This window comes from Lycorma delicatula, chromosome 4 (genome assembly GCF_047948215.1).
Source record: "Lycorma delicatula isolate Av1 chromosome 4, ASM4794821v1, whole genome shotgun sequence".
Taxonomy (NCBI): Eukaryota; Metazoa; Arthropoda; class Insecta; order Hemiptera; family Fulgoridae; genus Lycorma; species Lycorma delicatula.
Window position 1 is genome coordinate 9,367,379 of NC_134458.1, and position 26,043 is coordinate 9,393,421.

Sequence of the window (26,043 nt, forward strand, 5' to 3'; positions counted from 1 at the left end):
AATATAATAATATAGTAAAAGGATTAATATTTTTTTTCTTAATATCTTTTTCTTGAATATCTTTTTTTCGCAACTTCACCCTCCTTGAGAATGAAGAAATAATGAATATTTTTAATTTCTTAACCTTCAAGGGAGCTAGGGCCTCGATCTGCGGCTTAAAACCTTTCCTGGTATAACACAAATGTATCCTGCATATTTGAAAGCAAATGGTCAGTCGGTTCTTGCGCGATACAAGAACAAACAAAGTTCATATATACAATAAAAATACCTCGGAAGATTGGTTGGGAAGATATAACAACATTTTCGAATAATCGTGATCTGTTAGATCGAGAGTGTACCTGAAGAATGCAAAAGTTAGCCTTCAACCAACTAACAAATACCCCGTTTGAATTTTGAAAATCGGACCGTTGTTTGCAGAGATATTATAAGAGCACCCCACTGCACCTCCCTAAACAGCGCCCCAGGGGCACCCGTTTGTTACTAGTTGGTGGTGATGATTGGTCTAGCCTCCCACGAGGTGCTTGTATACCTCACAACTCTAGCCTCATACGTTGTCCCCACGGGAAACCATTGTTGTTAAACAGAGATTTTTTACATTTATTTAATATTACTTTATTTAACGTAAATTTAATTATATTATTTTGTAATATAATTCATTTGATTGATTCGAATTATTCAGTTCAAACCCAATTCACACAGTGACAGAGACTCACAGTTCACATTTCATTAATTTAATTCATTAAAGTTTGTGCTTCAACCGGAAGATCTCCATTACTAAATCTATACATATTTTTTTGTGTTTATCCTGAACAATCAAAAACCCTCTTCCTCTTTATATAATAGTATAGATATATTACTTAACATTGTCGATTATTTTAATACTTTAAGTGAGGTGGTAAAACATTAAACAAACCGTAGGATCCTGAAAAAAGTTCACTAAAATACAACTTTTTCCAAAATGTAAGGCTTTTTATTCCTTAAAATATACTGACTTTGTTGCTACTCATACGAACTTTTTTTGTAACTCTACAATAGTCTTACACGCTCTTTGTGTTTTATTTTGCAGGTAAAGGGAGAAAGCGGGCTCCTACAAGCGGACAAGCTGGAGTCAATATTAAAGGTATGTAAAAAAAGTAACTTTAATGTGGTGACCTGTATTAGAATAAAAAAAAGGCACACAGAATTTCAAACCATTTATTCTTTGATAAATTATAAAAAAAGTACTGTAATTTTAAAATATAGAAAATAATATAGAAATTTATGTCTGATAATTAATTTCTTTCCTAGAATATTGTGAAACTAAATGTCTAGTTGAGATTTATTAGATAGGAATTTTAAAATCGTGGTAAAAAAATTAGAAAAGCTGGTAGTTTTAATGAGTCTTTTACTTAGCAATGCACGACCAAAGGGCTTAATTGTACGTGTATTTGCGGCTTAACAATCAAAAGAAGTGAGAATATGCAAGGAAATCTGTGACGAGAATATGATTTCTTTACTTTGTACCTTAATTTGACGCGAGCTCTTTCTCAATGGTGATTTGAAATGGTTATGATATTCCATGTTTAGTCTAAGGAGGGTCGGTATTTTAATACCTTCGACTGGGAAAAATGATCCGATCTTATAATACGAGTATGCGCTGTAACCGACTTTTACACCTTCAAGGAATCTATTTATCGCCGTCAATCCGTACGACAAACCTGCTGTTTGACGAACTAAACCTGCTTATTTGAGTTCTGACGATACTAGTACAGCACCTTCTCATGATAAATGAACCGCTATAGAATTTTTGTATACAATATCTTTAAATTTTATTCCTCTTTTTCTGGTTTAATTATGCTTTTATATATTCCGTCACCTATTGTTATCTTCAGAAACGCTTCTTTTGTAGTACGTTATATATAATTTGATTTTTATTGTTATTTTTTAATATGCAACGCATTATAATAATATTTCATATTATTATGAAATAACAGAAAATTATAATTCATTTATCATCGATTAAACTTAATAAAAAGTAACAAGTCATATGCAAAATAACATTTTTTTTTCATAATTTTGATAAGTCAGGGGAAAAATAACGATTTAAAGGTAAGACTAAATGAAATAGAAATAAAATAAAATTAAATATGACTATCCGTCTACAGCATGGCAGAAACAAAAGTATTGATGTCCGTATGGTTAAATCGTACGCTTTGTTCGGTTATATTTTCTATACCCTCTCTCTCTCTTTTTCCTGTTTAGCCTCCGGTAATTACCGCTCAGATAATACTTTAGAGGATGAATGAGGATGATATGTATGAGTGCAAATCAAGTGTAGTCTTATACAGTCTCAGTTCAACCATTACTGAAATGTGTGGTTAATTGAAATCCAACCACCAAAGAACACGGTATCCACGATCTAGTATTCAAATCCGTGTAAAAATAACTGACTTTACTAGGACTTGAACGCTGGAACTCTCGACTTCCAAAATACCCAATAGGAAACAACGTTACGCCTCTTTACTCTCCGTCAAGCTCCATCACATGATAATGTATAAAATATGAAAAAAAAACTTTTCTCATCGTAATTTCATTTTAACATTTAATTTGTAACTCTGAATTCACACTGAAATGGAAATTTAATAATTTTCTTAAGTTTCATTTTATAAAAAAGACCTGTACAAGATTTCCAGATGTAACGTGCTTATTGTACTTTTTTAAACGCTTAGTTTAATTCTTAGTATTTATATTTATTAAAAATTCAGTTTTGATACTTTTGTAGTACAATTAGTAAATATTATTAAAACATAAATTTCGGCGTATAAGTCGAGATTATGAAACCAAAATTGTAATTAAAATATCAGCGGCCGACTTATACGCTGGAGCTTAAATTATTATTATTGTTTACGTGTTAGCGTAGTAAAGCATAAATTAGGCTAAAATTAAATAGTTTATTAAAAAATAGCTAATTTAACGAAACACTAATTTACGGAATATTTCTTAATATTCTTTGTACAACTGTTTTAAGTATTTTTATTTACAACTAAAAAAGAATTAATTAAAGGTTATTTTTAATGTTTTAAATGTAAATTTTATGAGCATTGATGATTATCATTTGTAAATTTCATAGCTTACTATCTTATAATAATGTAGCATTTTTAACCTACTTTGATGTTGCCAGTTTGTCGCTATATGGTTTTCTAATTTAGGCCACTAAACGCTGTTTGCATAAAGAATTTTATTCAAGACTTATCTTTATTATTATTATTTTTGAAATAATGCTTTCATATTTTCCACCAATTATGAACAAGTTCTTAATTTACCCTTTCGGTTATATAACTATTTAATTCAAATTAAGTTGCTTTGCTCCATCAAATAGGGCATCTCCAACGAGGTAATTAAAGAAAAAAAATGATAATAATAATGGATACATTTTTCTGTTAGTCACAGATATGTTTTATATTAATTCGCTAATCGCTTAGGTCCGGTTCAAAGATTTTTATACATTTTTTTAATCCGTAATTTTAAACTTAAATGAACGATCGAATTTTCTGTGTTTTATAATTATCATTAAAAATTCTGGATAAATACAGAATGTCCAAGTAAAATTAATAGATAAAATAGAATTTTAATAATAGCTGTAGGTTTAGAGAGCTGGACAATATTGATGATATATGAACTATCAGAAGTTTATAATACGTATGTTTAAGCTTGTAGTTGCTGCTGCCCTGATAAGTGATACTTGTATTATTTAACAGTAAAATCGTCATAATAACTGAAAGACGACTTACTTATTGAACCTATAAGAAGTGTTTTTTTTTTAAATTTTACTTTAATGTGGTAAAATTAACGTATCTTCAGTTACCTAACCGATGAAAAAATGTTAGATAGTCACGTGTACACATCTAAAGGAGTCCTATTTTAATTAAATTTGAAATTATTATAATAATACAATCGCGATTATGTCTCTGCATTTGGTGTTAAATATTCAATGTATGTTAAATATACAATGGAGTTGGATACCGCATGAGAAATTCTTTATTTTTATTGTCGGAATCGGTGAAACTAGCTGAAACCTACACAAAAGTTGCAATTAACAAAAGAAAAAGAAAAGAAGGAATATATGCAATAGAAATTTCAGTTTACCGGTAAACACGCAGTATACAAATTTGAATCGCTTAAATAATAGAAAGAAAAGTTACTTGTTATTCCTCCAAAATGCCCTTTAAAATTCAGTTCGACCTTTACGCCAGGATTAACCCAACGGTACAAGAATACATCAAATAATTCGAACTGCTTACAGCGCACGTGTATTTGAACGATTAGTATTCTAGTTTAATTGATTTTATGATAATTCTCTAAGGGTTGTAAAGAAAAACATGTTTACCGCTCTTATATTAAAACTCTATTACCCAGATAACCCGTAAAAACTACAAATAATATTTATTAAAAAGTACTTAAATCCATAAATCTAGTTCAAACTATATATTGTGTCTGATAAGAAATTATATACAAATTTGGAAAAAAACATAAATTACTTTTTCCAACATTATTAAAATCAGATGTCTGTTGTAATAGCTGATCGACCTTTATTTTAAAAATAATGTTTCTGCGTACAAGATATACAAATATAAATTTCAAGATATACAAATTTTAAGGCTTTAAAGTATCGTTAAGCTTATGAATCCCATTTTTAACGTTTATAGATTATTTAAATTAATCTTTGCTTACTTTTCCTAAAAATACTTTTAGGAATAATTGTATAAAATTTCAGCTTTCTAGCTGTCCTGGAAATGGGGAAATTAATGAGAATAGAGTCAATGAGGGCTTTTTTCATTTATGCAATATATCGATTCAGGTTTCAGCAGTAAGGTGATTTAAATGGTTTTAGAACCGTCAGTATACATTTTTATGTGTTCTTCGTAACTACTGATGGTTGATAAAAATTCCTGTTGGATGATTACTGCTGGCTTCTCTTTTATATTTCCACTGGAGAGATCTAGTCTTGTGTTTATCGCTGGTAAGAGCCATGACGGTATTTCTTTGTAGAAATTGCTAATGTCTCTGGCAAAGTGATTTCATATTTTCGTGATACCGTATCCTGGCTTGTCTGGAATAGGTAGCACGACGTTCGTATAATGCAGCCAAAGGATGATTGTTAAAAGTTCAAACATTCTGTTTTGGGTCCTTCTCTGCTAGCTTTCCTTGTACCGTCTCAGTCGTTTTGATAGCTGCCAGGGTCTGTTTTACACTCTATTATATGACGAGGATTTGATCTTAAGGATTGTTCGAGACTTTTATGATCCTTTTGGTATTCTCCACCACCTTGCGCGACACATTTCCATTTAAATATCGGGTCAATATACCGGTTTTCTTCCTCACTTCAGCTACTTTGTTTTCTAGTTTCCTTTGCTACGGCAGGAGTTTGTTCTTCTTACTCATCGTCTGGGCATCCTGAAAACAGATGTCTTGCCCATGAAATTTGAGAACTGTGGCAGCACCGACGTATATAGAGAGTGTAACCTCTCTAGAATATAATCGGTCTTAATTTTAAGTCTGAGGATATCGTTAACTTTCGTAATTATCTGATTGCTTTTTGATCTAGGCAGGGTCTTCCCTTAGTCAAGATAGACCGATTTTGATCTATTATATTTCGAACGGTTTTATCGGCAAGTTCAAGGAAGGATTCCAAACCGTTTTACGGACTTCCTTACTACAAGATATGTTGGCGGTTCCTAGTCTAGTCAGTATGAGGTGGCATCGAATAATATATTCGTTCATGTTATTGGACAATTTGGTTCGACGCCGTGTCTCTGTTGTCGTGAGCTGAGAAGAAATCTCCTCAGTAATATCAGCAACAGGGGTAGTTTCGTTTCCGTTTCTTGTGATACCAGAACGTGGAGCGACGCCAGTCGGTGCATCCGCAGCCACGTTCGGCGAGACGCATTGGCGGTTCCGAAGGGCCATAGTCCGAGTGACCTACCGCCCCGGCTATTAACAATTGCGATTTGATTCTCCAATTCAATGATGGGCTTGAGGGATAAGCTCCCACGAGCAGGCCTCCGACAGCCCAAACACAGCTGTCCGATACGGGTACAGACGCTGATCAGAACGCCGCCCACTATGAGAACAGACGCGTTCGGATTTGTGTTTCCGTTTTGGTCCACGAGTGGTATTTTATTTCCCACCTACCCCACATAAATGTGGGGAGTTCCCCAATCCGCCACCTGGGGACGCGCCCGATGAGGGAAAGTAAACCTCACACCAGCGGGGTATTATTATTACTAATAATATAAATTAATTAATTATTTTTAATTAAATTAGTGAGGAAAGTGAAAAGAGGCACAAAACCACCAGACTTCATAATCTTTGCGATCCAATTTATTAATTTCAGCAATATCTCAGCTGTTTATCAATCGATCTGAACAAATGATGTGTCATTTTATTTAAACAAAAGGCTTAACATTTCATATATTAAAACAAAATTCAATAAAACTAATATTTACGGAGGTATTAATAATCAAAAAAAGAAAAAAAAATTAAGGCCACGTTTTATTAATTTTCAAAGTATCATATTCAAACTTATTTATTTTGTAGAAGATGTAGTTACGCATATGTACCAAGTTTCTTTATCTCTCAATCCATTTGTTCCGTTCCTAGTTTGAGCCACTGGTGCTGCTTTCTAGTTTTCTAGCTCTGGCCTGCGAGCTAGTTCATGTTCATACAATTCATTCGAGTTAAGAATCCCGTCTGGCGTGGTCCTGTATTCCTTCGTCTAATGTGACTTACGTGGTTTAGTTAGCTAGTATGTTTTTTAGTATCTTTTACAAATTAAATTCAACTATCCTAGAAGAATATTGTTTCATTCGTTCTGCCAACAATCAATACAGTCCATCCTAGCTCTAAAAACTTAACGCCATTCTTAATATATATGTTTTTTTTTTTAAAACCCAAAGTGGCGGATAGAGGGAAAATGAAGTGAGATAGAGCATTTGTCCTAGTAAACTTTATTTTGTTTTGATATCGTAAATCAGCCCTTAAGTTTGGTCAACACCTTCCGGGACACAATGCGCAAGTTTTATACACAATTTTTACGAGTTCTTGTTAGCTTAGATCTTCTTACTTAGTGATTCATCAGATTTCTGTTATCATCGGTTTCCTACAAAAAGCGCTGATTGAAAATAAGTTTAATGATTAGTCTCGTTTATTAGCTTATTCATTATACTACATAATTCCCGTTTTCATACAGAAACCAGTGTGTTAATACTGAAATAAACAAGTATAATATAAATTTTATTTTGAAAATTACCAAAAGATTAGCATTACGAAATTAAAAAAAATTATTAACAAAATTGATAAACGTACATTATGAACTGAAAAGCTAAAAAAATCTGCAGTAAGAAATTTACCGGTAGTATTTAAAAGAATGAAATAGTGACTTTTTAAAGTTACATCGGTTTAATTACGATTCTGACATTCACGCCGTCCGTCGGGAGATAAGCAAACGGAAGAGCAGAAGCTGACTCTTCTGTTTAACATTGTAGAAAGAGAAGCATGCGCATTACTAAATGCGCTGTAACATTCTGCAGTTTGCTTACATGAACTGACCGGCGATTAGTTACACTTTTATCAACTATTAGTTAGGGTTTCTCTCATACAGCTTGTAATAGGAGAGAACATATGTAAACGGAGAACAGATTCAAATTTCCTAGGAACACTCCACGCGTTTAATTAGTACGGATTATCCACGGAAGTCATGTGCTTCTAGCGATACAGTAAATTCTTAAAGTGGAACTTTTTGCATGTCAGCTGTAAAAGCAGTCTGGGTTCAGGCGGAAAACTAATAATTTAGCACCGCCTGATTAAATACAGATTTTATTTTTCATAAGAATTAAAACCCGGCAACAAAACCTTCAAAGTATAAGGGTATATTTAAAAAAGTAGGAAAAAACATGTTTCAGATAATACATTTGTTAAAAAAATTACTTCAGCCGAAGAAATGTTTTTCGAAAAAAGACAACGAAAAAATATTACAGCCTGATTTCAATATACATAAGAAGAATTTGCAGATCTGGGGGAAAATTAATAATATTATTCTCGAAAATTCTAGTTTACTGTTTTACGAAAAATTGTATTTGTAGGAGGTTCACTCTTATTAATGATCTTAGCGCGAGTCTTGTATTTCCTAGCAGTATGAAAAAGGTGAAAATATATGCGATAACTACTGGGATATACATGCCAACGATACAAAGGTAAATGTGAGTGTAACGGTTTGTTAAACATAGTCGTGATACTCTCATGCAGCTGGCTTACGTGTCGTTACGGCAAAAGACATAAAGTTTTCACTTTATAGCAAGAAACTTATAGAAAAAAAAACATGCCGATTGAAATTAATCATATGACGTAACTTACTCTATTTTCATCAATCCTAGACTTAATTCAAAGCAGCTAATGGCCACTTAAACAAAAAGCTATTATTAGTTTCACTTTTATTTCTTGGTTTCCTAATAATGTAGTCAGGTGACACATCTAAACATTCTCAGTTAAGTATGTTCTATGAATGTACACGTACAACAAAACACTAAAAAATTCTATTAAAATTATCTTTATTTATGTTAAAGGTTATCAGTTAAAATATCATTTATTGTAATAAAATACTGTAAACACGATAAATAAAAATAATTTTATTAATTAAAGAAAATATACAGGCTAATAAATTATCGGTATACTTATACATATGTAGTTGTTAAGGGCCAATAAGCACACCGGTTGTTTGGCAAACTACACTTGTTTATATGAATCTGACGACCCCTAGTCAAATTCATTATGATATTATTATTAGTTATTTTTTACGATAAACCAAAAAAAAAAAAAAAAAAATACAAGCTGCCTTTATTACTATACCGTAATTTTTTATTTCCCAATATTTCTTGTTATTTTCAGAAACAGTACGAATTAATTACCGTGTGTTAAATATAATTAGATTTATTTTTTATATTTCCTCAGCTTATTACTTGAATAATTTTAAAATCGTTTTATTACGTATAATGTGTTCGGTTATAATATGAAAAAATAGCAGGTTACACTTTATCAATCATAAATTCAACTAAATAATAAGTCATATAATTGTACTACATGATAAGTAAAAATTCTATTTTATAATTTGCTGTTACGGTGTATAATAATGATTAAGACAAATATCGATTTAAGATAATATACTAGATTTAAAGCGACTGTACTAAATCTCTGGCTAAATGTAATCAAACGGAAGAGTGCTGCTAGCTCGTCTGGTTAAACGGTACGCTTTGTTGCGTTTGTATCGAATGTGAACTTTATCGATTCTGGGAACTTTGTCGGTTCATGGCTCAAATCCCAGTCAAGCAAGACCGGGAGAAGTAACCAAATTGACAAAGTTCACATTCGATACAAACACGATGAAGGGTGCAGTTTAAACAGACAAGGAATTTTTTCTGCGTACATAAATAAAGTGCAATAAAATATTATTATTTTTTTTTTTGTAAATTACTCATAATTGCGACCTTTTTACGTTTTCAATAAAAGATTAAAAAAATAAGTTTATAAAATTTATACGTATAAACGATTTTAATAATTTAATATGTTGTGTTCAATTTATCTCTGTAAAAAAAAATTGTAATTCTTTTGCATTTCGTTCAAGGCAAGATATAAATTATATTTAATTTTTTATGCGGAATATTATAGCTTTTATCTATTGTAGAGTGGAAATTAAAATATCTATCATAAACATAGCAGTTTTTCATACGATCGAATTGGTTTATATTCATTTTAGTGAATGTTTAATCCAGTACACAGCTTCTTTAAAAAAGGTATTTAGAACAATGTAACAAATCTTTTTAATTGCAATTCTAATATTTCTATATAATGCAAATAATTAAAACACACACACACACACACACACACACACACACACAAACAAACAAGTTCTTAGACCATTTTTTACGTATTTAATAACTGTAACTGTCGGTATTTTTTATTTTTTGATTGATGGGTTGGTTTTATTTCATAATAATGCTCAGCCGATCGATATGGTGTAGGTCCAGGAAAATGTACCTACTTTGACTTGGACGCCACTATTTATGAAGTAATATTTTTTATAAATTTTTCTAATAAGGTATTTAATTACATTAAACGGTTTCCTTTTCTTCAATTTTATACATCTGATTGTTAAACTGTTAGTATTTTCATACAAAGTAACAAATTATTTGATTAAGGAGTATTATTATTTTCAGAATATCAAAACCACAAGCAGAAACCTACATAAAACGAAAAAAAACATTAAATCTATCTTACAGTACGTGTAAAATCTGTGAAATCTTATTAGAAAATAATAATAATAATAAAATAGGAAATATCCTTATTACGGTAAATAAATGACAGATAACATGAAAATTTTAAATGATTTTATAAACTTGAGGTCTTATTAATGTTTAAACGTAGGCAATCAGATATATTTATTTCATTTTTTATTTTTATTATTTTTTAAATACTTTGTTAACTTATAAATGTTTACTGATGTTTATAATGTTTCATTGAGCATACAGTCAGTTCACAATAAACATTTATTTACGTTAAGAAATAAAAATATCATATTGCTGAAAAAAAAAAAACAACAAAAAACACAAAAACAAAACAATAATGTTACACGCACATGAGTATTTCGCAAATAAATTTATTTTGCTCATTTAATAGTCATTAGAAAATATAATAATAAATTTGAAAAGTCCGATTTAAGAATGACAAACAATAAAAGACTTTTATTTTGAAGCTGAAGAGGAAAAATGCTACACCAATTACTTCTTGGAGCGCTTGTTAGGTAAATTTCATAAGAAAGCTACCTATTATAATTGGTACCTTGATTCGACTTTCGGAAAATTTCGACATATCTTCGCGTTTCACATCCCCCAGACCCGAAAACCACCGTCAGTTCAAAAGTACATGTATGTATAAGTGTATGTATATACATATACATACACTGGCAGACCCGGCAATGCTTCGCTATTGCTTGATTTGAGTATATATATATATATATATATATAGATTAAATTAACAAAATTGAAAATTTGATAAAACATTAACAAAATGAACATTACGGAACTTCACAAAATTTAACCTTACCCTTTTCCCTTTTCCCTTTACCCTTTCTCACTTTTTTTTCCTATTTTCATTTTCCCGTTTTTATTTTTACCATATTCCCTTTCCACTTTATATTCCCCGTTTCCCATTTTCCTTTCACTTACCATCTCCTTCCCCATTTATATTTCCTTTTTTCTTCCTCTTTCCCCATTTCCCCTTTTTTTTGTCTTCTTTCCCCTTTCCATTTCCTTTTCCCGTTTTTCATTTTCTCCGATTTCCCCTTTCTTCTATTTTCCATTTGCCCCTTCTTCCCTTTTACCTTTTTCAATTTTTCTCTTTCTCCTTGCACATAAATTGGTCCAGTAGTTTTTTAGTCTATTGCGTTCACACATATCAGAAACAATGAAATGGAATCGTAAAATATTTAGTATAGCATGTGTTGCTTTTACGTCCAACAGATAGCGCTGTTTATCAAAGAAAGCATTTCTTTACCTGTCACAGGTGTGAAATCTTAGGTTTATAAATAGTATATAAAAACACGCGCGTATTCGAATGCAATGTTGTGTCAAAATTTCAAAGTAATCGGTGAAGAACTTTCGGAGGTTTTAGATTTTGAACAAACGAACATTTACATATATATATATATATTTCACTTTCTTGTGGACACGATAACTGCCGTAATTTTGCGCTAATAACTTTCAAATTGATACATAAAATATAACGACCCAAAATCTCGGTCGAGTTCGTTAATGGGCAAAATCGGACCATAGCGTTGGAAATGGGGGGCTTTTTGGAAAAAACAAATATCGCCCCTATAACTTTCTTATTAAGTAAAATATCGAATTCGTTGAAAGTTCCTACTATTCTTTGGATAATGGCCTAAAACTTATCTAAGTAAAGTGTTTTGATATCACCAACCATTGGTCCAGGGGGTGGAAAAAATGAAGTTTCGAAGAGATAAATAATAAAACCTTCCTTAATAGGCATAGTATTAAATCAGTTTAAAGTGGTCGTTAGTCCTCTAAACATTACCTAAAACTTTTATCTGAAACAATTTTTGATATGACCAACCCTTACGGCCACTTAAGGGATGGCCAAAATGTTGCTGGAATTGTAAGAAGATGGGGCTTGTCGTATGCTAAACATGTGAAATTTTTTCACATGCAACTATTGTCATATTGAGTAAATTTGACGTTTTTCTTAACTTTAAGGTGGAAATATTTTTTATCCCCTACTTAACACCGGTTAAATCTACCTCCGCCTTCTGGCGTGCCAAAAGGATTTTTTAAAATCATTATTATCTCTTTAGAGCGAGGGAGGAAGGGAGTATATCAGACCGCTATTGATAAAACTAAAAAGAAATTAATCGGGGTAAACTTGAAACGAGCAGGAGAAAATTCATTTGTGTTCTTTTTTGCCCTTGAATTAATTATGTTTTATATTATTTTCTGAGAAAATGTCTTAGGAAATTTTTCTTTAATTTGATGGTCCTTTAATGTATTTTTATTAAGAAATAAATCTCTGTTAAAGACTCAAAATAAATAAATAAATCTAAAATAGTTCTTTAAACTTTTGCGGCATCGTTCTAGCACGTATAACAAAACTTTTATAGAAGAACTTAAGGTTTAGATCTTAATGTACACTACTCTTAATACTTTTTTATGGTTTTTTTTTTTTTAGTTAATTTACTATAATTATGAATATTTTATTTATCCCATTTATTTTATGTCGACATAATTTAGGACACTTTTAAATGATTTTATAAACCGTGTTTTTGTGAGCAATAAAACTTCAGAAAAACTTCCAACTAAAATCATTTTTGTTATGAACTGGTTTGTTTTATTCCATTAACAAGTTTATTACATCTTTAATAGTTGACATAGAAATTAAAACGAAAAAAAATTGATATTTTTTAAATTAAAATGTACGTGTATGTGAACGAACTACTTCTACGCGGCTAATCAGTTCTTAACTTAACTTGTAGGTTGATTTGTTAATAGCCCTTATTAAAATTTGGCTACGTAAGGTAAAATTTCAAAAAAAGATATCAAAACCAAAAATTTAGAATCTTTCATTTTGCATTCATTTTTAGATGAAATTTCCGCTCTTCGTAATTCTGAGCAATCACTTGATCACCTTACAGTTTTTCATACATTAATATACTACGAGGTCTGTTCAAAAAATACGTAGACTAACATCATAAAACAAAATGTACTTTGTTTAGAAGTTACTTGTCTGGGTCCCCTTCAAAGTATTCTCCTACCCGACACACACACTTATCCCAACGGTGTTTCCACTTTTGGAAACAGTCCTGGAACGCTTCTTTTGTGATATTCTTCAGTTCCTTCGTCGCATTTGCCTCAATCTCGGGAATCGTTTCAAATCTTTTTCCTTTCAAAGATCTTTTGAGTTTTGGGAACAAGAAGAAGTCACAAGGAGCGAGGTCAGGTGAGTAGAGTGGGTGAGGAAGAACAGTGATCGAGTGTTTGGCCAAAAACTCACGAGCTCTGAGAGCTGGAGCGTTGTCGTAATGAAAAAACCAGTCACAACTCTCGTAAACTGATCTCGAAATCTCTTAACATGATCCAACTGATATCCCACACTCTTCAGCAAGCTCTTTGGTGGTCAGACATCGATTTTCCCGAATCAGGGTGTTGATCTCGTCTACGTGTGAGTCGTCAGTTGACGTGGAAGGACGTCTAGGACGCTCATCATCTTCAATCGACTGACGACCATTTTTAAAACGTCCATGCCACTTAAAACATGTCGCACGCTTCATAGCAACGTCGCCGTAAGCCGTCTATCAAAAGCTTTACTCGCAGATTTTCCGAGTTTAACACAAAATTTCACAGCAACTCTTTGCTCGTTCAAGTCACCCATTCCAAAATCGGCCAAACGAAGAAACTCACTTCAGAAACAACCGCGTAGCCAAGCAACCAATAATGATATTTGCAGTCAATAAACTGCGTTGTAATCAGCTGATCTGTATGAACATGGCGACGTCAAGCGGATTTGATTGACCAACTGGACCCGAGCAATTCAAACAGTCTACGTATTTCTTGAACAGACCTTGTATAGTAGATATGCTTGAATCAGGAAAACAAGATCTAAATGTCGGAAAGCAGATTTGGACAGCGGATGACCCGTGTAAGATCAAAGTACACGTCCCGTTATCAGTAATCTAGCCAATTAACAATCAGTTATGTAAGTTATGTTGATGTGTTCAGATGCTAATCCGTTTTGTGGAGATAGGCTAGAGTTAGGGTTAGAGGTGCTTGTCCTCTTGTCAACAGGTACTCGTGTGTGACCCTCGTGTGTCCTATCCGCAATCGACAGAAAACTACTTCCTCACGCCGGGGTTTTCGGTATGAGGAGTCCCATGGTAACACAGAATCTTTAATCTGACGGAGTTTATTATCAACGGTAGCCGTCCAGTCACCTTGCCACCTTGCTCTTAGTGATTGTTTTACATAGTTAATAAAATCAGAAGTAGCAACTCGGGTGGTGAAAGGAGGCTGGTTACATGCTTCTTTGGCAGCGGAATCTGCATGTTCATTACCTGGAATCCCTACGTGGCTAGGGACCCAGCAAAAACTTACTTCTGTGTTGCGATTATTCAACTCGGCGATTGCGTTATAAATTTCAATGACGATAGGATGTTTTGAATAAAAGTTTTTTAAGGCTTGGAGAGCACTACACGAGTCACTGCAAATAAGAATTTTTCTATATTTAGGGTTAATGATGTTTAGAGCCTTATTTATAGCGTATAGTTCAGCGGTAAACACACTCGTAATACCGGGTAGACCAAACATATAAGTTCTTTCATCGACAATAAATGCACAGCCAACTGTATCGTTTTGTTTCGATCCATCAGTGTATACAACCGCGTCTGGTTTCATCTTGGAGAGAACAGATGTGTAGCAGCCCACGACGTAGCATGGATGGCAGCTATTGACCAAGAGGTGGACTTAATATGCATGGCGGAGCCCAACAAAAGAGTAGTGGCCTTGGGAAAATGGCATGTACATCAAAATGGAGACGCGTCTTTAATAAATATCAACAAGTTTGTTGTCACAGGGGTCGTTAGGGGGAATGGCTATGTGGCGATGACTCTGTCGGATTACGTGCTGGTAAACTCGTGTATATCATCTAATTGTAGTATAGAGAACCTTGATGATATTCTAGAAGAACTGGAAAGTTTGTTAAGGAGATTAGCGAAACCAGTCATATTAACAGGAGATTTCAACGCGGAATGCGTGAAACTAGGAAGTTTGAGGTCGACTTCAGAGGATACAAGTTGGTTGCTATGTTTGGATCGACAGGCATGGTGGTCATTAATACTCCGTCCATTTCTACCTATGTGGGTCGAGGGTCTGGCTCAGTTATAGACATAATCGCAGTGTCACATAGGATTGTTGGGTATGTGGCCGACTGGGAAATTATCGATGAAGAATGCCGCAGCGATGCTGGGCGATAGACATCTGGGTGGTAACCTGTGCCACAAATGGAAACCGTTAGACACACAGGTGACGACTTTTGCGGATGCGATGACAAATAGACTTGAGGATATATGCAGTTACGGGGCCCCGAACAGTTTATTACAGCAATGACGAAAGAATGTGATAGATTGAGAACGAGAAATGATCCAATCAAGAAAAGAGTTTACTGGTGAACGGCCGCCATTTCCGAGTTAAGAACCACAGCTATGGAAGCCAGAAGACGCCTATAAAGGGCGAGGAGGAGATATCCAGATCAGGTTGAGCTTGCCGAGGCTGAGTATAAATCTGCTAGAAATCGGCTTAGGGCTGAGATTACATCAGCTAAGAGGGAAGCCTGGAGGAGGCTGGTCGAAGTACTGGATGTGGACCCGTGGGGGAGGGCCTACAGAGTGGCTACAAAAAGGTTAAGTAAGCCATTGACACCTTTATCTAGGGGACAGACATTGAGAGCAGTGATCGAATTGTTCCCTATGGTGGAGATGGAGCATATCGACATCACTGCCCATGAAGAAAGAAGGTTCTCGATTGAAGAACTTAGACGGGCAGCTGGAAGGATCAATGTCACAAAAAGCCCGAGCCTAGTTGGGGGTTTAGGTTTACTGATGCGGAGAATCACTGAGAAATATCCCTGGACTGTATTAGAGGCACTGAACATGGCGTTTAGTAGAGGTAACCTTCCAAGGTCATGGAAGGAGGCCAGACTTGTTCTGTTGTTTAAATGAGGACCGATAGAGCAGAGTATGAAGTACAGGCCCATTTCCCTGCTCAATTCCACGGGTAAAGGCTCCGAGACGAGTTGGTTGATTCTGGTGGCTTATCACCCCGTCAACACGGGTTTGTCAGGGGGAGATCTATCATCAACGCCAGACAGAGAGTGCTAGACTGGGCTGAAGATCGTGCGGCGCGTACATGGCGAACAAGAAAGATCCCCCTGATTGTACTGTTGGACATCCAAAATACCTTTAAAAGTGTACCATGGCACGTTGTGCTGGGTGCAATTAGATAGAGGCATATTAGTAACTATCTAATTGCTGTGATCAACAAAAAACTTAAGGTCATGACGGAGGATGGGGAGGAACAATTTCAAATGTACGTCGAATCCTACAAGGATCAGTGCTGGGCCCCATTCTATGCGACATAATATTTAATGATTTTCTAAGGTTAGTGTACCCAGGTGATACGTCCATTTTGGCGCATGCGCCCTTTCATTTTATTTAGGTCTACCACTCATTTAGTGGCGCTAGTTTCTGCTTCAAATTTTACCGATTCCAATACATGGAAGCCTATCCAGTTACGTAGAAATCAGTGACTAAACGTTACCAGCGTGATGAATACTACAGCTGCGCACGCATGTTATTCTGTGCTTCTAATATGATGTCATAGACTCGCCAGCAGAGTTGTTTATTCTTTCTATCTTACGAAAATCATTTCTCGTATTATTCACCTTTAATAAACGTAAATAAATATATATTTGTTTAATATATAAATAAAACATGTTACATACGCATGTTTTATTTATATATGAATATATATGCACGTTTAATTTATTTAAATACTCATAATATAAAACATGCATTACATTTAAATGTTTTATTTACGGGTTCTACCTATGGCATCTGAAGTAACGCTAATAGTAAAATAGAGGGGATAGCATACCGGACAGAGGACGTTGGAGCTAGTAAGATGCTTTCTAAACTTTGACAAGAATAATAAATTTTAAAACGAAATACTCAGCTAAGTAGTACAGAAACCTCAACTTTTGTACCAGGCCGACCAGTCCTGAGCACGAGCCACTGTGGTTAAAGTTGAGATTTTTTTTCACGAGAGCGACCCCCACTTTCTAGTTAAATTCTCACCACGAAAGCGTGTATCTACTACAGAAAGCTATCATAACTATCGTAACACGACTCTGTTTTCTTCAATAAATCAATATATTAAAAGTTGTGGCAGTAGTTGAGTAAATAATTCAGTACATTAAAGATGATTCTTTCTAGTTAAATTTTCACCACGAAAGCGTGTATTAAGCACAATTCTGTATCACAAAAAAAATAAATAAAAACAAACAAATAATTAAAATTTTATAAAATAATAATAAAATAAACTAATTATGAAGGTTGTTTTATTACTTTGCCGGTTAACGGTGAGTAAGCCACTATATTTTCAAATATTAATAAACAATACGCGATTATATCGGGTTTAAAATTCTCTTCAACTTCAATATTAATTTCAAATCAATAACACAGTTTTATCGATTCATCTTGTCGTGAACAATCAATCACGTATAAGGGATATTTGTTTTTATAATCTGAAAACGTATATGTTGAATCGGTCAATTTATAATACGATTGTTTAAACTCCACAAACATCTTGTACATCAACATTCGATCCCCCTCTAAATCCTCGTATGGATAACAGTTTGAATTTATGAATACTTTAATATTTTTAACTTTACATGAATCAAATTCTGACGCGTTCTTTGTAGCTTTATTTAATCTATCGGTTTGAAAGCCTACAATAACGTAACTAGGTTTATCTAATTGTGATTATGTTTTTACATTCCAAATCATAGATTTTATCTGTGGAACTGTTGGAGTCTGATGAATTTTCCAACTTCTAAATGGTATACGCAACTGTTCATTTTTTTCTTTCAATTTAGCCAATTCCAATTGATATTGACTCGATACCTTTAAATAAGGTACAAGCCATACAACATCTGTTATTTCTAGTCTAGATTTATGATCTGAAACTGTTAGTATTGCGTTTACATCATCACTAGTACGTTTCAATAATAAACTTTTCAATATACGTTTCAATATAAACAACTCGTCTGTTGTTTATAATTATTTTTTTATAGTCTTCAGCAATACCCAACAACATTGATAGGGGTATGTATAAAGTAAACGCCCCATCATCGTCCATATTAATTTTATTTTCACCATTAACCCACCCGGCTTGTTCCAACAATAGAATCGAATTATTTGTTATTTAAATCACATTTTTCATAATATACTCGTAGGTCACACCTACGTTTTTTCTGCTGGCCACCTCTTGCCCGTTTATTTTATAAACTATTTCATGAAATAGAAAGGCACCCGAAAAATTAACTAATTCTGATGTTGTTGATTTTTTATTGTTTTCACCTACAAGTTTCCCACGAATACGTAGACAGCTATCACCCGGAACTGTATACTCATCCGGTTGATTTATTCTTATTATAAACTTATCACCCGTTTTAAAGTTATTTTCAAATGGGGTGTGTTTATGTATTTGTTTATATGTTAACGATTCGTCTGTAGACGCGACTTTTTTAACATTTAAATAATTCATCTTACAGTCTATATAAGAAAAATTATTTTTTTATTTCAACAACTTATTGGTACTTTTTAATTTTCCCCCAACAATTTCAAATCCTAGAGATTTTAATTTCTTATGCTTTCCTCTGTCAGTTAATACGTTTTTTAAACTCGACATCATCATCACCATCACTTATATATGGCTTTTCTAATAAAAAGAAAAAAAAATCAAATTGTAATAACTTATTTATTTATATTCTCTCAATACCAACGACATGCTTACTCCTTCACCACGAAAATTTAATAACTGATCTTTTTCATCGGTCAATTTTAATATTAAATTGTTAATTTCTTTTTCATCTACTTGTACGAATGTAATATAAAATGGACATTCTTCAATCATTTCACCAGGATCTACACTCAATGGGAAATCATACAAAATGCTATCTTGTTTCTCGTTTTTATATCCACCCGAAATAATATTACATTTTACAAGTATTACATTTACAGGTGCGATATTTATTATTCGATCTGACTGATGTGTTACATTTGGTTTGAGAATTCTCGACCCATAGCCCAAGAGACTGCCAATACTTAAATCTTTATCTGAAAAATCTATCCACACGGTGATTTTAATTTTACATTGTAACGTATTGCTATTCGCCTTTAATGCGATTGATTTTTTAATTTTCTTCATTTCATTTTGTATTTATTCACCAACATCTTCAATTTCATAACTACCCGTCGGTATTGTTATGTAATTTTTCTTTGTAAATTCATAATTGTTATTTTCATCTTTTTTAACGTCCTTGTCGAACACAAAACACAATTTATTATTTTTGTTTTCTTCAACATTTGCAATCGTGTTGGCCGTCATCAACCATTTTAATCCCAATTCATATTGGCCTTTTTAAAGGTCTATTGGAGGAAAAAAGGTTTTTTTAATCCACGAATCATTTCTATCAATCGATAACAAACACATGTCTAAAATTAAAAAAATTAAAATTAAAAATGTATAATTTATTCGGATAAAAATTCTAAACACAATCGTCCTCAAATTACATCATCATCGGCTTGATACCTGTTATAATTGTACGTTACATTAGATTTTCCAAAATAATTCATCAATTCTGGAGGTGGGTATATATTGCCTATACCATCAAAATAATCTACATTTATATCGACTAAACCAAATCCAATGTGTACCACGACCCATTGAAGTGTCCAAATTGATTATAGCACGTTCATTTTTTCTAATCTTTTTTGGTAAAGCGTCCAACATAAAAACACCTCTGAAATGTGGAATTTTCAATTGTTTTGCATACTCAATCAATTCGTCGTCATATAAAGCACGCCTCGATATTGAATCGATTATTTTTTTTTTTACTCTACCCCCACTTCTCTTTAATTTTAATCAACCCCCGAATTTAGACTTTAATTTCATCGCATTTGCTACAGCATAGGCAGCCGCTCTTTCAGTCAAACTACTATCCGGGGCAATTACACGTTCCCAAGCTCGCTCAGCAAGTGCTTTATAAGCTTTTTTTCTGGTTTTGGTGACTGAATATTTTGAATAGGCAAGGCAATTTGATGCATTTTACAGGCATCATCCAATTTATTAACACCTTTATCTCTACGTTTTAATCTCTTATCTAATTTCGTCCCAGGTCCACAATAATTATAACCTGGTAAGTGTGCTTCAACTGGTAATAAATCAACAGATTTATTCACCATAGAACCAATAATACCACGTCCTTTTTTCTTAGTCTTTTTCTTGTTCATGTCTATATATAAAAAAAAGTTAATTTCAATTTAAATAAATTATTGATATAAAAATTTAAATATAACATTTCTATGGTTTGTCAAGTATTTTTAATTTAGTCATTTCATTTTCTCGAATTATTGCCACGACAATGGATTTAATCTGGTTCCCGATGAGATCTTCTGCAATGCGACCGTTTAATTCATCGTCTATATACTTTGCAATTTTATCTTTAAGAGGTTCGAAGGAATCTTTCATAAATTCAACAGTTGCATCTGCAAGTTTCACTTTTTCATCTTCTATATATTTTTTAATGTTTACATCAAGATTTGTCATCTCCTGATTTAATCGTTCTAAACCCACACACTTTTCACAGAGATTGTCAAATATAAGTTTACATCGTTTAAAATTCAACGCATCCATGAAAATGGGCCTTAAAATAAATTTAAACAAAATTAAAGGAAATATCATCAGATCATTTTTTTATACAGAATTGTGGTTTTTTTATAGAAATATATATATATATAAAATGTATAAAATGTTTTTTTGGATTTTCAATAAAATACTTTTTTCGTGAAAAAAGAAGAAAGCTGATCACTGTTTTTTAAATAATATAAACTGAAATGAACAAATTCTGTATAAAACATAAAAAAAAAACTTTTAAAACCAAGTTTCTGGAAAAGCCTTGTGTTTTTTGCGTTTGTATTCATTAGGTTTTACAGAATGGGCATAAATTAAAAAAAGAAAACGGAAACTAAATATGAGCATTTATAAAACGTTTATGTACTTTATAAGACCTTGTATAAGTTTACATATGAAATGTATTTTGAAACGTAAAAATCATTAAAAAGTAATTTGTTTATTACTTACGCAAGTTTATTTTTATAATTCAACGAATGCTTAGTGCTCTCAAAGGTTAGTTCTTAGAACGATTTTTCGAAGTAATTAAGAAAAGTCAAAATTAAAAACAAAATTATTTATTGTGTTTATGTCTGATCTTTCCATTAAAAGTGAGCAATTTTATCATTTTTGGGCTTAACATTTTTTTTTGTTTCATTATTAAATCACACACACACACACACACACACACACACACACACACACACACACACACACACACACAGAGAGAGAGAGAGAGAGAGACAGACACACAGACACAGACACACACTCTTTGTGTATAAGATTAATTGAATAAACATTTTTTAAAGATTGAATTACAAATTTATTTACTTCATATCCAGGACAGAACTTTCCATACGTACACGTAAACATATATGTGTTGAGGTTGTTTATTTACAACTTTTTGTTTACAACAAGCAGTATCGGATGATACTGTATACTTTTTACAGCTAATAAAATTCTATGGTCTGAAAACTGGTGACGAGAAAAGAAAAAGGAGAAAATAATAAATTAATAAGAAATCGATATTTCCTTTACAACAGTTTAGTTCAGTTTATTTTTTTAATACTGAATGTTCTTTCAGATCGCACTATTAAGAGACCTCTGCAGGCGCCGCTATATGTCAAATCGATATTCAAATTTTAACCGTACAGAGGAATACGCTTTTTTTTACTCTTGAACTTTTGCGTATTATATTTTTCTTTGAACGATCTGGATCCATCTTCACGCGTCTAAACATGATTCTGTATAAATCCTTGAAATCAAATATCTGTAACTTCATTAGTTACTGTTACTGTTAAATGGCAATTTAATTGATTCACCCTTGCTGATCGATCGATTCGTATGATTATTCTAGAGGTCTTCAGATTACTTTTAAAGCTGTTTTTATTCAGGACCCATAGACACTGTATCCCTATTTCGTGTGCTGAGCATATAATTATGCGGGCTTTAACCACCATCACTTACCTGCATGCTGACAATAAACGTTGGTGGGTACCGAGGCAGTGTTGCGCGTTGACGCTTCTCGTTTTCTCCCTCGCAGCTAATAAACTTCGACTACTGCCGAACAACTATAGTATAATACTTGACGAATTCATGCTTGTTCTCCGTTTATATGATGTCTGTATAAACATTTTTTAAAATTATAATTCTTCTGTTCGGGATACCGTAATTTAACTGAGAAATCTAGTTATTAGACCCCACGTTATTTATTTACTTATACCAATTTTTTAAATTCTCTGATAAACAGATCATTTCTTATCGTAAGTACGTCCGATTTTCTTCTTTTGAAGTTTTCAATTCTTGATTTTAACAGTAGTTCTTTATTTCGATAAATTTCACGTACCTCATCCTCAATGAATCTTCGCAAAATTTATCTAAACAGTAGTGTGTTTTTCGGGAGCACGTTTTTGTTTGGTGTTAACATTTGACCGATTATTATAATCTCGGAAATTTTTTTTTTGTTACAGATTTGAGGAGGGTCAATGCTTTTTTTTCATTAACTATGCTGATAGGAAAAATTCTTTATTATCGCGTTATTTTGTAAATATTCTTGTAAAGGTTTGACTAAAATATCGGTCTGACTTCGAAGGCTATTTCCTTATCCTTAGTTATCGATACTATCGCGAGACGATATGTCGAATAATATTATTTTTATCTCCAGTTAACAAAAAAAAAATATTGATAAATTTCTCACTTCACATAAAAATTAACTGAAAAAAAAATTACGAGCGGGCTGGTCGCCTCGTAGAAAGGATGAGGTATTCCAGTTTATTACTATAAAGTCAGTTACTTTTAGACGGATTTGAATATTAGATCGTGGATACCGGTATTCTTTGGTGGTTGGGTTTCAATTAATCACACATCTCAGGAACGGTCGAACTGAGACTGTACAAGACTACACTTCATTTACACTCATATATATGATCCTCATTTATCCTCTGAAGTAATACCTGAAAGGTAATTCCCGGAGGATAAACGGGAAAAAGAAAGAAAGTTTATTACTATGGAAGAATGTTGCTGGGAGCACCTTCCTACAAGTCGTTACAAAAGTGGGAATAATTTTACAGAACAGGTTAAAGTATTTCTATTATAGATTACAGTCAAGAAAAACTTTGAATGATGATTGGTAGTCGTAGGAAAGATGCTACTTTATAAATTTTGGGTTTGTAACGTTCATAAATACTGGTTTCTTATTATAATTTTTAGGTACATTAGTTTTATATCAGGAAACTAAATTTTACTTTTACTCTCATTCCTATTTTCCTAGAGATAAATTTTGAACAAGGTTCATTTGATTTGCACGGACACTTCTATGGACAGAAGTTGAGACAAATGGTACGTTTTAAATTTTAAAAGTATATGTTAATGTACGCGTATTTACATGATCAGGACACAAGTTTAAACAGGTTAACAACAAACTATTCGTGCAAGACCGGTCGGTCGATAAAGATTCAAAACCAGAAATTGCAGAAGTGCTTTTACTTATTTTTATCAGAGTACGATTTTTATGATGGGTACATATTTTGATCGTTTTCATGATATTAATCTATATATGTCAGTTAGGTGGCGTACGTTGTAAGTGACCTGATGTAAGATACAAGTTACTCCCGAAATTGATAACTATTTTCATAACAAACATGTCGTGCTACGATGCTAAAGACAGTGAGGAGTGAACTGGTTTCCAATTGCCTTTTTGATGCAAATCATTTAAGGTACAAGAGACACTGACAAATTTCCTGTCTCTGAGAGTAATGGATTTCACTCTACACTCATTTCTTGTGGTGAACAGAATGAATATATAACTTGTAGGGCTCTGTATCATCTGCATTTTGATGAGGTATACTGAAAGGCAATCATATATCTGGTTCACAGAAGTCAATGAGAACCACTTCACTTGTCCCTTTCTGTAGTAAGCCTAAAAATAAGTGTTTATTATTCCTAGTCAAGTGTTTATAGTCAGGTCACCTGTAATCATTAAATAATTACCACCATACAGAATATATCAGGAATGTGTAGGTGTGTTACTCCATTGATAACTAAAAGAACTTCCCTTCCCTAACATTTGCTTTAAATGATCTAGGAAAAACTGTGGAAATCTTGGAAAACAGTGGGAAAATTTGATAGAGGAATAACACTAAATATTTTATTATTTGACATAACGTATCATTCAAATAGGCGCGTGTTTTTATATACCTACTATTTATACATCTAAGATGTCAAACCTGTGACAAGTAAAAACATGCTTTTTTTAAAAACAGCGCTCTCTGTTGGACATAAAAGCAACACACGCTGTACTAAATATTTTACGATTACATTTCAACGTTTCCGATATGTATGTTCGCTACAGACTAAAAAACTACTGGACCTGGGAAAATGGAAAAGGGGAAAAGGAAAAATGGTAAGGAAATGGAAAGGGGAAAGGAGAAAAAAGAAAAGGGGGAAGTAAAATAAGGGGAAGGGGAGGAAATGAGAAAGTAGGGAAAAGGGAAATGGGGAAAAGGGAAAGTGAATGTCGTAAAAATGAAAATGGGAAAAGGAAATGGGCAGGTGAAAGTAGGAAAGGGAAGGGGGAAAAGGGGAAATGTTAAATTTTATGAAGTTCTGTAATGTTTATTTTTTTAAAGTTTTATCAAACTCTCAATTGTGTTCATTTAATCTATAGATATATATATAAGCGAAGCATTGCCGGATCTGCTAGTAACTAAATAAAATCAATGCAAAATATATACAGTAGCAATTTTGGAAGGCTTTAATTTAGTAGATAGTTTTTATGTAAATTAAAAAAGTTTGCAAAGATTCGCAATCTCTGCACTGACTCCAGGCTCCTACTCACCGAAGCATTCAGAGCTCCCATGTTGCGACATACATGGGCACCATTACTACATGCTTGCCATCGCAGGGGGCATGTGGACAACGGAAGGGTCTTTGTAACACCTGCAGTAATATTGACCCTGGCCACCACAACGCCAGCTCTAAAAGTAGTATAAGTCCGTTTCCAAATCATTTAAATGTTCATGATATGCAGGTGGCCAAAAAATCCAATCCATCTAGGGACCTGAAGGTGGATGACAGATCAAACAAAAAAACGTATTTCGAGGAAAATACTCGGCGCCCCGTTAGCCAGCTATATGTTATGTACCTATGTACAGCTGTTGCCGCCCTGGATGTGGAACGTAGATATTATGTTCCGGACGTGGGGATTATCTACTTCAGGGCATTATTATTATTTTATTTATTTATTTTGTTGTGTTTTATGGGCACCGACTGCTAAGTTCATTAGCCCTCATCACAGTCTTACAAAAAAGGTTAGTGTCACCATCAGGGTCGTCATATTTAAGGGTATAAAGGGCCCTTACAATTTTATTTAAAAGCACAAAAATGCACAAAACATTAATCCACAAAACAATAAACAACACTTATTGAGTGTAAAGGGTCCCGATCTTAAAATTTGAGAAAAGAAAACAAAGTACATAAATTGAAAATATAAGTCTTTATA

At 33.1% G+C, this 26,043-nt stretch overlaps 1 protein-coding gene across 1 annotated transcript in view; it reads left to right on the forward strand.

The window, feature by feature from the left end:
- Positions 1-26,043, forward strand: part of Rbp (RIMS binding protein) — a 453,814-nt gene that overhangs the window by 105,269 nt on the left and 322,502 nt on the right. Inside the window, exon 5 of the mRNA XM_075364347.1 lies at positions 1,067-1,120. Coding sequence (XP_075220462.1) covers positions 1,067-1,120 — 54 coding nt within the window. The remainder of the gene's footprint in view (positions 1-1,066; positions 1,121-26,043) is intronic.